Genomic DNA, 14,165 nt, shown 5'->3' on the forward strand with positions numbered 1-14,165 from the left:
TTAAAATGTTGCAATGACTGTTAATGACCGCCAGATGTCATCATTCAGTCTGAACGGAAGCAGGGGACCACAGCATTCAGTCAATTTCAGTTAATTTGGTTCTTCATTGATTACACTGATACTTCAACAGTTTATCTGAAAAAGCTTCATCCATGTACAGGTCCGAATACTTTGGGCCTTCATTTACAAAAACAACGTCAGGAGTGTTCGAAATGTTGCAGAAGAGGTCATGAGGGATTGTATATCACCTTTGCATCCCATAAGAATGTTTACACATTTGGTAAAACCACCTCTCGGACAAACAGCAGCAGCAGTTAAAGTCAAACCTACGGTCATGCCGTGTAACATGGAGCCCTTTAACCAGTGGTGGAAGAAGTACTCTGATCTTTTACTGAAGTAACAACACAATTAAAGTAGCAATACCACATTGCAGAAATATACATCAAAATATACTTAAAGTACCAAAAGTATCAGTAAGCAGAATGTCCCTTTTCAGATCATAGATATTGTATCACGGGATTTGATGCATAAATCAGTTCATCACTTAATGTTGCAGCTGATAAAGGTGGAGCTAATTGTAATTGCTTTTTATTTTGTATTAATAATTTAAATATGCAAAATAACTAAATGTAGTGGAGAAAGTACAATATTTGCCTCCAAAATCAAGTAGAGTATAGCTATAAAGCAACAACAAATGTGCTAGCAAAGTACAAGTACAGTACAAGTACCTCAAACATTGTACTCAAGGACAGTACTTGAGTAAATATCCGTATTGCACTACTGCCTTGATCAGCATTACAAACGTCACAATGCCTGCAACTGATTTTAAGTGTTGATCAGAGTAAGAATGCATCAAACAATGCAGATGAGCGCACACACACACACACACACACACACACACACACACACACACACACACACACACACACACACAATGATACACTCTTTTCCTGGAGATAACCTAACAGTAACCTGAGTCGAACCAAATTTTATTCACATCCCAGAGAGTGAAATCAGATTGTATTGTTGTGCGTATAGACATGAAAGTGATATTTTGCTTGAATTTGATATCGTTGATTATAATAGGTTATTTCTAAGAGCCTTAAAAAACCAGCCATTAATCCCACAGGAATACGTCAAACTGTGGTAGTGAGCAGGTTGAGTCCTTGTTAGATATCAGGTGGGCAGCGACAACGTGGCTGTAAAGGCTAAGGAGAAAAAAAATAGATGATTATTATGATAATAAACTATTGTTCTCTTATCTTAAGATTTGATGGCTCATTCTTTGTTTTAGACCTTTATGTTTTCCTCCATATTGCGTCAAAACACCCTCCACTTCCCCTGCAGAACACAGCACAATGAGGACGAGTGGACAGACCGCAGTCCCCACACAGATTCCTCAGCTGGGCAGGAATTAAAACGTTTGATCTGAATTCTGAAGCCGTTTGTTTGGTGTCTGTAAATGGGGCTATTGTATGCAAATATCGCGCACAGAAGCATATGACCTCGGCAGTGCAGGGCAGTGGCTAGTGTGAGGGAAATCATTAGCAATGCAAAGTCATGGTGCTCTGATACTCTTGTTCACAGATTGGAAAAAAAAAATCTGCTAATGTTAACGTAAATGTTTCTGGATGTGCTTTATTCCAAACTACAGCTGACGGTGAGTCTGCTTCATTTCAGATCATGTAGCTGAGGACAAGATAGACATTTCTTTCATAGTGTTCAGATAGTTGAATCTGTGTTTATAGGTAGTTTGTGCTTTACTGTTATAAATGTCTTGATTCTGAAAAGTTTGGTAAATGTGTGCATGTGCAGTTAGTTACAGATGAAACTGACACATTTTGTTTTAGATATTTTATCACAAAAATTGCCTTTTTTTTGATGATAATCAAACAAAACAGTATTTTGCTGTTCCTAAGTCATGTTTATGAAAAGCTATACAACTGGTCAAGAAGTGGAGTTGTCTCTGAATCATCATAAGTTTGTAACAAGAGGATTCTTCTTTAATGAACATCAAAACACTTTTGGACCACACTTTATTTTCCATGCAAGAGTTAAGAGTATTAGACACCGTTATGTTGGGTGCAGATGCCCACTTTGTACTGTATGCTACACCATGGCGACTGGTGAAAGCATGTCACATGACACATAGTGCCAGACTTCAGTGTTGCACTTTTAAGTGGCCTGCCAACTGCAGAGGGGGGCAGAGAGCCATCCTTCTTCTCTGGATTCACATCCATGCAAAACCAGCGGGTCAACATTGTCCTCTACGCTGTCTCCTATGCCTCTTACGCCTCCTGCTGAGCCGGGTAACAACTCATTTATACATTCATACTAGACTGGAAATTCAAGTGTGTTAGGAACTCAGGACAACCAGTAATGACCAGTACAGAGTAGATAAAACATTTTGGATGATTTGTAGGCTTGAAATTAATCCTGAATTTGAAAAAACTAAATTGATGGAAAGAAGTATAAAACTGGAAATATGATTCCTTTTTATTCAAGCATTTATTAACTTTTGAGTGAATACATTTCTATTAAGGTACAGTATTACGTAAACTAGTATATAAATACTAAACCTGCATATAGGCTCATGTTAGTAAATTTGCTTCTAAATACTTGAAAATATTTCTAGCTTCTTTAATAATCCTTCAATGTTTTGAGTCTCTGGTTGTCACTGGACAGATATACAACTGAAGATTGGAAATTTAACCTGCAACCTCTTTACTGTGAGGCCGCAATGACTTTTCACTGTTGATTAATCTGCCAATTATTTTCTCGCTTATTCTGTTAATCGCTTACAAGAAAATATTTTTAAAATAGCACAAGTCCTAGGTGACCTATTCAAATCATTTGATTTGTCTGACCAACAATATTTAAATAATTTAAATAAAATAATAAAAAATTAAGACAAAGAATTGAGAAGTTGGAACTATAGTGAATGTTTAGTAGGCTATTTTTCTGGGAAAATGACTCAAAATAGTAACTGGTTAATTGTCTGTCAATTAACAAATTTATTCATCATCTTATTATTGCAGCTTTAAAATCTGCTGGTGGATTTTATTTTCTGCACTGGTCTCTCGTCGTGGCAAACAAACATTCTCAACGCTCCTCATAGTTTTCCATTTTTTTTCCTCTCATCCACTCTGCGTTTTTAGGAAATGTTGAATGTGCAACAATTTAATTTCCAAAAAGGGAAAAACCTGCCGCACGGAACCCCAAAAAGGGCGATGCCTGATGGTATGATGTCACTTTGGCTGTGCAGACACTCTTGCCTCTTGTGGATGTATCAAGCAAATATCAAGCTTAAGGGGCGATGGACAAGTATAGGCCAAAAGAATAAGCTAAACTATAGCACTACATCATAATAAGTAAAGATCTGAGCATAATCTATTTTGAAGTGATTTTTTTTTACAATTAAAGTGAGAATATACTTTTAAACAGTTTATTGAAAAATGTTTTTAAGATCATCACAGTCATCAGTCGTCTTCAGCACAAAGTTAACACATTTAATAAGAAAATAATATCTGTTCGTGATAAGTATAAAGCAAATATTTTTCAACAATTAGTTTGTAAGGTATCTATAGTAATAGCTGATAATAACGAACAGGAACACATTTTTTTTTCTAACCTTAAGATTCCCTAATCTCACCTCAGTTAGTGATGCAGTCGCCAAATTCACACACTACAAAGTTATACTCAGGTATTATTATACACCAGTTAAACTTTTAATAAATGGCTGTACTGTTATTCCAGTTACTTTTAAAAATGATCATGAAGGTACACTGATGCATTTAATGTGGGAATGTTACTTTTGTTTCTCCTTTTTGGAAATGAGTAGTCAAAAGTATTTTTGAGAGAATGGTCACATCAACCAGGGCCAGAATCTCCCCAGCTCTGATTGGTCTCCACTAGTGGAAAAGTCAGACAAAGCCAGATTTTTCTAAAAGGTTCAGATTAATGAAAGACATTGCCTCTTTTGGTTCTCGTATCAATAATGATCAAGAAAAGTTTGTATTAGACAAAGAAAGACACAAAATAGGAAGAAAGGACTCCTATTTTTACTGTCAAAATGTTGTTTTTATGTTATAGTTTATTATAGTATGCATAGTATTATTATTATTTTTTACGTTGTTTTACTTCTGTTTATTGGTTTGTGTTATTTTTTTCTATAGCTAATTTTGTGTGCCCAACAGATTTGTTCTGTTTATTCTGCTTCATGTTCCTCAATGATTTACTGGTCTTGTGTTGCATTATGTTCTTTTTTCAGTGGAAAAGATTCCATTACAAAAAAAACCTAAAATGTTTAGCACAATATTCTCTCAGCTGTTGACCATTTGATATATTCTCCATCAGACCAGGAACCAAAGATGAACTGGGCATCATTTTATGCTGTCATCAGCGGTGTGAACAGACACTCCACAGGCATTGGTCGCATCTGGCTCTCTGTCCTGTTCATCTTCCGCATCCTGGTTCTGGTGGTTGCAGCGGAGAGCGTGTGGGGCGACGAGAAGTCCGGTTTCACCTGCAACACCCAGCAGCCGGGCTGCAACAGCGTCTGCTACGACCACTTCTTCCCCATCTCCCACATCCGCCTCTGGGCGCTTCAGCTCATCCTGGTCTCCACCCCTGCCCTGCTGGTCGCCATGCATGTGGCCCACCGCCGCCACGTCGACAAGAGGCTCTACAAACTATCAGGGCGGAGCAACCCCAAAGACCTGGAGCAGATAAAGACCCAGAAGATGAAAATCTCTGGGGCTCTGTGGTGGACGTACGTCATCAGCCTGTTGTTCCGCATTATCTTTGAGGTCACCTTTATGTATCTGTTTTATATGATCTACCCTGGTTACAAGATGATCCGGCTGGTGAAGTGCGACTCGTACCCCTGTCCCAACACGGTGGACTGCTTCGTGTCGAGGCCCACAGAGAAGACTGTCTTCACCGTGTTCATGCTATCTGCATCAGGGGTTTGTATTCTGCTCAACATTGCAGAGGTGGTCTTCTTGGTGGGGAAGGCCTGCAGTAAGCACACTGCTGGAGACTCGACTGTGGGGGCTTGGATCCAACAAAAGCTCTGCTCGTATTAATAAAACACACAGATTTCATACTTGCACAAAGAGACATATACAGTATGCGACCTTGGATCCAAGCGACAGCCATTGATTTAACTTGTGAGTAAGGTGCATATAATATACTGTATATTGTAGTTTGACATAGGATGATTTATCCAGTGGTTTATAATCTCAATGACAAAGCATTCAATGCCAAAGTGGGGAAAAAGTATTGTTCAAACAACACGTGTTCTCACCAGACTTTTAAGATAACACTCCACAGGAACTACAGTTTACATATTCTGCTATGAACCTAAAGACTGTATACAGCAGCACTTTGTACTGACATGACGTAATAGCTTAATGTTAGGCCAATAGAGATCAATTAGGTAACATGTTATGAAGAAATATGCCAACTGACCACATTATAGGCTTTCATTGCCATGTACTTTGATATCCACAGTAGTGGACATTTGTTTGATCTTGAAATGAAAATATGAAATCATGAAATGTGACACATGTTATTTAAAATAATAAGAGAAGTGTGCCGGAAATACAATGTAGTAGTATTTTGGGCATTATTATTTATAATATTCTATTATTTACATTAAATATGATCACAAACATCACGTGTTTGCCTAATCACCATGGATTGAGTCTAATGGACTGAAGTATTTATGTTTTTCTTTTCTCGAGTTGTTAATAGAGAGATGTTGTACTAATACATGGAAAACATGTTAAATCATTGACAGTGTTTGTTGAATACTGATTCTTTACTTCCTTCATATATATATATATATATATATATATATATATATATATATATATATATATAAAAGCAATAGCCCACATCAAATATATATATATATATATATATATATATATATATATATATATATATATATATATATATATATATATATATATATATATAAAAGCAATAGCCCACATCAAAATACATGATTTTTTTTTGTATTATTATTATTATTTACCACTAATTCCTTAACATGTACTGTAATCCTTATGCCTCCCTTGGGACATTTTGGGAGTGAGTTGTTTTTTTTCTCGAATTTTGGAAGATCGACCTCAGCTCCCCTAAACCAACAAAAATGTCCTCATTCAGACCACAATTATTGATCCCACGGCCATTACAGCATAAAATTGTGTGTTCTATTATATCAGATCTAGAGCCCTGATTTTGTACTTGCCCTGCAAAATACATAATGCAATGCATCAAAATCAATGTTGTATTTGATATATGTGAAAAAAATCACCCTAGCATTTATAATACAGAGAATAATCATTAAAACACAACAGTGGCGTTATGTAACTGGCATTTAACTAGTGGAAGGTTTTTTTGAAGTATAATATGCAGTATTTTCCTAAGAAAACAATACATAGACTGATACAAAAGTAATAAATCTCGATCATCATATGTGACCAACTATGTAGAGACCCTCTGCCTGCATTTTCTCTCCTCTTCTTAGTTTGCTGTGTGCTCTTACACTCAGTATGTTTTTATGTGCCTCAGTGTTTTCCCTGCTCTTCGTCTCTCTTCCCCCCCTGCTTCCTGCACAAATATTCAAATATTGTGTTATTTTTATAACAACAGTGGCATCATGTAAAGAACCTGGAATTTTAAAAGGTTAAAATTCTGAAAATGAATGACTATTTGGTAGTGATGATCAGGCCTGAAGTTGGCTGAAAGATTTAACTTTGTGAAAGTGGAAATTAGTTTACATGTTTAATTTTCTGGCTGTTTATTAATGTGGCCATTTTTGCCCCCTAAGTCTAAGGACATCAAAGCAACATGTTTGTCTTTAAAGTGAGGCACAAGGGTTATTAAATTGATTCATTTTGAAGCTGGGTGTTTATATGTCTTCAGTACACAGTAGAATAAAATCAACCCCAGTCTGTGTAATTGTGCAATTTTTACTATGTTTTATCTCCAAATCCAAAATGTGATTTACAAATTCAAAAACAAATGATAACACATGCTGAAATTACTCTTGTGAATTGCCTATGACTTCTTAAATTGTCCGTTTGACTCCAATGGGAGTGCTCCAACATATAACAGGGGAAATTGTTGTGGTGTACGGTATTTTGATAGGATTTCATGGCTGGTGGAAATAATTCAGAAATTACCAGAGAGCATCACCTTTTTGCAAGAAGAAATTAATCTGCACTTACAGTTTTCAGAAACGTGAATGAAATGTCATCACACATTTACAGTAGTGGCGACATTACTGTCTTTAGACCAGAGATCTTCGGAGCCGCGTTGCCACCTGTGAGGAAACGTCTCAGGCTGAATAAGTTCTTCTTATGCTCCTTCTGAAGGCCAGAGTGCAGAGTTTTGGTTATCAATAGCTTGGCCATGTAAGGGGTCAGTGTGTGGGTGACAATGGTTGACCCTGCGGACAGCTGGACCTGAAGTGACAGAGTATGGGGGCATTTCTCTTTTTAATTAAGGAACACGTCCACACACACACACACCCATCTATAGTGTTCAGATTGACCCGAAGCATTTTCGTAGCACTGCACAAAAAAAACCAATTCCTCTAATCTGGTATTCCTGTTTGGGACTAGTGTTAGTGTTGATTGTGTGTTGTTACATACGTATATGTGGGGCATCTCAGTACCACCCACACGTTTTGATAAAGAGATTGACAAATTTAGTTTATGGAAGTTAATCAAAATTGTGATCATTATCTTTTTATAGCTTATTGCAACCATTGCACAGTGTTTTGTTCGCCATGCACACAACATTTTTTTGCAGAAACTTTATACAAGATCTATTTTTAAAGAGGACGTTCTACAACCTAAAAGCACGAAAGACAATTAAAAGATATTGTGTAGTCCTCTAAGCCATCTAACTGTAAGGGAAGTCCTTGTTTATAACTTTACATTCCTTTATTACAATTTTAAGTAGGGTTTTAAGATGAGTGTGTGTGTGTGTGTGTGTGTGTGTGTGTGTGTGTGTGTGTGTGGCATGTGTTTGTGTGTGGGATGAAAATTTGAATCAGAAAAAGTAAAAGTATCTGTGGAAATACTCAGAGTACAAGACGAGTACTGATAACTGTCCTATGTCCAGTATGTGAGTAAATGTAGGCTACTTTGTAGTTACTTTTCACCTCTGTTGTGTGGTCTGCTCCACAGCAACACCACGCTGCTGAACTTAAAGTTGATACAAAGAATAAAGAACTTCCAGATGAGTCACACAGCCTAAAGAACAGGGTCAAGTCTGTATGTCTTCTTTCTCTGTACGCATTACCACCACGCATGGAGCTTATCAGTCACTCAACAAGCAGTAACGCTCACTGCAGCGTTGAGTGAAGGCTCGACAGCGTCTGACGCTCCTCCACACTGTCAAGGGTCACCGTGAGAGTGACAACAAAGCCACTCCCATCACCGTGAATTATATTTAGATCCTACTGACATGTAAGACTAACCTGCATCCTCACTGGACTCTCCAGCTGCCACTCCATTGAACAGCAACACCTCTTGAGCGAGGGGTTTTATACTTTCCTACAAGTGGGAATGTTGTGATCTGTGCTGGCACGGAGACCGGGTGGGTTTAGTTTGTGGTGGCTTGTTGAACACTGGGCATTGATCAGGTCAGAGTGGGAGTGCAGCAGGCGGGATCACAGGACCTCCGGTGAAAACTGTCTGTGAGAAGTTTATCTCAGCGATGCAGTTTCTTCAGGAGAACATGGCCTCTCTGTGAACGAAAGAGGCTGAGTCACCAACTGACTCTGGATCTGCTCTGCTGTAGGAGATGAACATTATAAGGTACGTTTTTCTTAATGAAGATACCCAAGCTAATCTTTTTTAATGTCTAACTTAATATTCAAAAAACATGTTACAGTTTAGAAGTTAATTTGCCTATCGAAAGTATCTTATATATTGTAAATCTGAGTAGAAATTTGGGAATGAAATCCAGGCTCAGTATTAAGTTCACTAATCACGGTTACTACTGCGTGAAAAGTGTTGAATTAAAATTTCCTTTAATTTCTGCTTGACAATCTTTACGTTTTTCAAACAGGTGTTCTGATTCACAATATGTGTACTTCTGATCACTCGGGACAAGCACAACTATTTTTAAAGTACATTTTTGCCCATGTTGTAACCAATAGGCCCCTGAAATCTAAACTAGAAACCTAATTCTGGAGTCGGGGGAGCACTGCTGGCTACTGTGTCACAAGATCGAAGAGTCTCCCCTGCCTGCTCCAGGGCTTTCTCTCGCACACAGTCAGCTGTGTCCTTGCTCTTTTTATTAGCCTACTCTGGATAGGACACAACCTCTGGGAGTACAAGCAGTGAATTCATAATAAATCAGTGTCTCTATTAGTAAGTCTCCTCTGAAGTACAGTAGCCTTTGGTTATAGGGTAACAACATAGAAAAAATAAATACCATATTTATAATGGTTAACATGGAATGCCATGCGTAAATTGCACAGCAACTTAACTGTTTTGACTAAATGTCCTTATTGGATTGAATGTGATTATGTGTAGATTTCCAGTTTAAAATTACTATTAAGAAGATTCAGATATTTCATTAACTCACTCGATTGGATTTACGTCATGTTTCCCACATTAAGTGCGTGATACAGATATTGTGCATGCATAAAAACACCCAATGTATTTGATGTCAGGTTTCTTTAGATCCTGTTGTGACCACTTACTTCTAAAATTCTCTTTAAGCTGCTAGAATAAATACTCCAAATCACCATATCAACTTAAAAATGTGTCTTCACAGTTTATTTCTGCTGCCCCAGAGTGGCCCCAGAGTTATCACAGATTTAAATTTCTCTATGTTACCATAATATAGTAGTTAGTATATGTATTTTTTTGGAAGGTTCAAGTTATAAAAGATACAAGAAAAGAAAGAAAAAACACTTTCACAACTACAATTTCACAGCCAAACCATGTCAAAGCAAGGGCCTGATTTGTAGCTTCAGGACATACTGCACCAAATCGTTAAGTTTATATGACTAGGCCGGAGTCTGCCACATTACTGTGTGTTCATTTTATCCAAGTCAAATATTTTGAACTGCCTCTCCTTACAGATATCTCTCCTGGTTTTTTCGATAAATTGAGTCTAAATTTGTGAGCCAGTATGGGGGACTGGAACTTGTTGGGGAAGCTGCTGGAGAGTGCCCAGGAACACTCCACCGTTGTGGGCAAAGTCTGGCTGACAGTGTTGTTCATCTTCCGCATCCTGGTGCTGGGATCCGCCGCTGAGAAGGTGTGGGGCGATGAGCAGTCCGGCTTCACGTGTGACACCAAGCAGCCTGGTTGTCAGAACGTCTGCTATGACAAGACCTTCCCCATTTCTCATATCCGCTTCTGGGTGTTGCAGATCATCTTTGTCTCCACGCCAACTCTCATTTATCTGGGCCACATCCTTCATCTGGTCCGCATGGAGGAAAAGGAGGAACAGAGAGAGAAGGAACTTGCCATCCACAATGAAAAGCACCAGCAATTACATGTAACCAAAGCCAAGAAGGCCCCAATCAAAGACAACCAGGGCCACGTGCGCTTGAAAGGCGCACTGCTGCGAACCTACGTCTTCAACGTTATTTTTAAGACCCTGTTTGAAGTGGCCTTTATTGTAGCTCAGTACTTCCTGTATGGTTTCGAGCTCAAGCCGATGTATACCTGCGACCGCTGGCCTTGCCCTAATATGGTGAACTGCTACATCTCTCGACCCACTGAGAAGACGATATTCATCCTGTTCATGCTGGCCGTGGCCTGCCTCTCCCTGCTGCTCAACCTGGTGGAAATGTACCATTTAGGTTTCACAAAGTGCCACCAGGGTCTCCGTTACAGACGATCGCAGGCTGCAGGTGAGGCTCCCAAGGCCCTAAATGAGGCGGTCATGCCGTATGTCCCGAACTACAACTTCTATGCTGGTCATCCTGCGGTGCCTGAACCTTTCCCCACGGACTCAAAGTACAGCACGGCAGAGCCTAACGCTGCCTACAGCCCCTACAACAGCAAAGCAGTTTACAAGCAGAACAGAGACAATATGGCCGTAGAGAGAAAAGGGAAACCAGAAGGAGACGATGTGAAGGAGAGGAAAATCTCCAGCCCTGTCTTTGAGTTGCCCATTGAAAATCAGCGCAGAAATAGTCAGTCAAGCAAGCACAGCAGTAACAAGAGCAGGCTGGATGACCTGAAGATCTAGTGACCTGTGTTTCAGGAACAACATGTATTTGTCTGTGAAAATGTTTGCATGAGTATGGAAGACTATTACTGCCAACACTATTGAGTGACCACAAGATTTGAGAGTGCACAAGGACAGCTTTGTAAATGTCGAACATGTGAGAGGCCATTACAAACGGGCTTTAAAAGAACGTACTGTACCCATAAATGGCTTTGTGGTCAAATGTTTTTCAGAAGTAAACCTGATAGATTAGTAACATGATGTTACTTGGAAAGCATGGTTGAATATGGTGACACTTGAATACGTTTTATTCTGCTCTCACCACGAGTTTGTGTGTGATGGATATAACTTTGAAAAAGAGAAGCAAAGGAAGCTACATTTCTCGTTCAAATCATAATTTAATGAGCTCCTCTTGTGATATGAAATGATCAACTATGACCACAATTCATCGTTTGCTCTCAAAAACCATCCTGTGTTTACAATCTGCTCTTGCATTTTCTGATGTATTGATTTGTAGATTAAGTAATGAGCAGATTAGTTTTGAACTTGCTCAATAGATTTGACATTAATGAACTTCCATACTGGTGGGTGATACAGATGCAGATTACTTGAGAATTGTTTTGTTTACAAGCAATTTACTTTCTAAAACTCTGACATGCACGGAAACTGTCAAAGCGAAAAGCTGTTGTTGGACATAAATAAACCTCTTACTGCAGTTGGAATATGTGAAATGACAGGAAGACACAAACGCTTTTATCACCATGTTGCTGTACTGTTTCTGTTTTTCCATTGAACATTATGGGCAACAAATGTCCATATGCTTATTTGGATTTCCCCCCAAACAATATATGTGGTGAAATACACAAACATTTAATTGTCATTACTTACTTAATATGTGACTTTGTAATTTGATGACACACGGTTGTCAGGCTGGAAATGTTTTTTAGCAATTCACCTTATATTTTGAGTTATTCTGATTCTATGCAGTTATACACCAGCTTCATAATGAAAATGTAACTCAAAAGAATAAAAGCTTTATTACAGTAACCAAACAAGTTGCCTTTGCAGTTTGTGTTATATCTGATGCTTTACAGAATTTGAATGTTAAGTGTTGTCCGTTAATGTGCTCATTTCCTGATACCACCAGTGCAGCTGTTGTCATGTTCTTCACAGATCCCTCAAAATGAATCCTGCAAGACAAGGGTTGTTTGTTCATCCGTTGTCTCCCTTTTCAAATTTCGGTTTTCTGGATCTTTGCGCTGATTCCCAGCACTGCAGATCTATTGGCCCTTCAACATTGAAGTGTTGTCCATCATCTATTCTTTCAGAGATGACCTCCAATTGATTCTGCTAGGTCAGCTGATACCCCTCTCACATCCGGCTGAAGAGACTGAGAGAGCAAACACCACATCATGTAGCATCAGAAATTTTGTATGCTGTCCCTATTTTTCATATGTTAAGAAATGGTTGCAACTGATGGCTAAAATGGTTGCAATGGCAACCTGGCAACTGTTACTGGCAAGCCTTATGATGTGCAGCAAAATATTGTTTCGTTAATATTGATAGCAGATATATTGTGATCATCGAGAGGCAAAAAATAATATTGATACCTTGAATACTTATCATAAAAATGTTATACTCTGATATTCTCTGGCGGTATTTCTTCTGCTAACATGCAGCTTTTCCATAACATACCCACTGCTGGAGACAAGTTGGTGATAGTGCAAAACTGCAGACATAAAAATGTATTATTCATCCTGCAGCTCAGCAAATGTCACAGTTTCAGAGGCAGATTAGTATTCACATAAACCTCTTATAAGATGACTGATGTTTCAGTGTTTATCACAGCATTAAAATATCAAATGTGAATTTAATGTGTGACATCTAGATTTCAAGTATTTTGGACATCAAATGTTTTAGTCAGCACACTTTGGTGTTTGCACTTTCACTTTATTATGAATGTTTTAATCATTTAGGTGGATATAGATTTTAAAAATCTCTTTTTGTTTGTGACCTACTTATTTAAATTTCCGTATACACATTACATTAGGCAGCACGATATATAAATATTGAATGTAACTAAAAAACTAACAAAAATACATCAAAAAAAGTATGATTGATTAAAAAATAACAAATTAACCACTTGCAAAAACCAAAGCAGTATTGAGAAAACAAAGTTGGTTCTGTGAGTAGAATGATTACTAAAAATAAGGGTCATCTTGGTCATACAGTTTTATTTTAGACTCATAACTTTTAACGTCCAGTTTGAAAAAAATAAACACATTTGCTAAACTCCAATGCTAAGCTGTCATCCCTCCTCTCTGTCAGTAGCAAAGCTCTGTGTACAAACAATCAGGTAGCATGCTTCCTGCTGTTAGCCTGGCACTGACCGCCGCATTCTCTAGTTAGAGGTTCAATATCTTGCTCAAGGGCACCTCGGCAGTGCCCAAGAGGTGAACTGGCACCTCTATCAGTCCACACTCCAACCAGCTACCCTTTAGTTCCTAAGTCAAGTCCCCTATGGACTGAGCTTCTACTGACACATTTAATAATTTGGAATCAGGACCTTCAGTATTTAGATTAGGGGTGGGTCAGATGAAGCAGGCTACAGTTCTTATTTTTATGTGTCAGATGCATGTTAAATCAACATTTAATTTGTTACATTAGATCAGATTCTGTATTGGCAGATACACAATATTAAAGGTGTCTAATCAGGAACAGAAACAAGGGAAAAACTTGCTCAAGACATCCCTATAATAATCATTGTCATGAGGTTTTTAACAAATACACTGCCTGGCCAAAAAAAAAGTCGCCACCAAAAAAAAAGGTCACACACTCTAATATTTCGTTGGACCGCCTTTAGCTTTGATTACGGCACGCATTCGCTGTGGCATTGTTTCGATAAGCTTCTGCAATGTCACAAGATTTATTTCCATCCAGTGTTGCAT

At 38.3% G+C, this 14,165-nt stretch overlaps 2 protein-coding genes across 3 annotated transcripts; both read left to right on the forward strand.

Annotated features, from left to right (window-relative positions):
- The first annotated feature begins 1,544 nt into the window (after positions 1–1,544).
- Positions 1,545–5,797, forward strand: gjb1a (gap junction protein beta 1a). 2 transcript variants are annotated; one of them, XM_068716383.1, is made up of 2 exons: positions 1,545–1,660; positions 4,357–5,797. In XM_068716383.1, the coding sequence occupies exon 2, from the start codon at positions 4,371–4,373 to the stop codon at positions 5,085–5,087; it is 717 nt and encodes a 238-aa protein (XP_068572484.1). In that variant the 5' UTR covers positions 1,545–1,660; positions 4,357–4,370; the 3' UTR covers positions 5,088–5,797. The 2 variants fall into 2 exon arrangements, with proteins under 2 accessions (XP_068572484.1, XP_068572483.1); XM_068716382.1 differs by lacking the exon at positions 1,545–1,660 and adding an exon at positions 2,135–2,309.
- Positions 5,798–8,665: 2,868 nt separating this feature from the next.
- On the forward strand, positions 8,666–12,327 carry gja2 (gap junction protein, alpha 2). The gene is made up of 2 exons (XM_068716386.1): positions 8,666–8,840; positions 10,118–12,327. Exon 2 carries the CDS (start codon positions 10,168–10,170, stop codon positions 11,236–11,238), a length of 1,071 nt encoding a protein of 356 aa, XP_068572487.1. The 5' UTR covers positions 8,666–8,840; positions 10,118–10,167; the 3' UTR covers positions 11,239–12,327.
- The last annotated feature ends 1,838 nt before the right edge of the window (positions 12,328–14,165 follow it).

This window comes from Cebidichthys violaceus, unplaced genomic scaffold (genome assembly GCF_023349555.1).
Source record: "Cebidichthys violaceus isolate CVI_PGR_0920_01 unplaced genomic scaffold, fCebVio1.0.p SCAF_20, whole genome shotgun sequence".
NCBI classification, from domain to species: Eukaryota; Metazoa; Chordata; class Actinopteri; order Perciformes; family Stichaeidae; genus Cebidichthys; species Cebidichthys violaceus.

What these genes read in the sequence shown, in the direction of transcription:
- gja2 (XM_068716386.1), top strand. Translation starts at nt 10,168, where the DNA reads ATGGGGGACTGGAACTTGTTGGGGAAGCTGCTGGAGAGTGCCCAGGAA.
- gjb1a (XM_068716382.1), top strand. Translation starts at nt 2,282, where the DNA reads ATGCCTCTTACGCCTCCTGCTGAGCCGG. An exon ending in TACGCCTCCTGCTGAGCCGG is followed by an intron (nt 2,310 to 4,356) that starts GTAACAACTCAT and finishes ATTCTCCATCAG; the next exon opens with ACCAGGAACCAAAGATGAAC.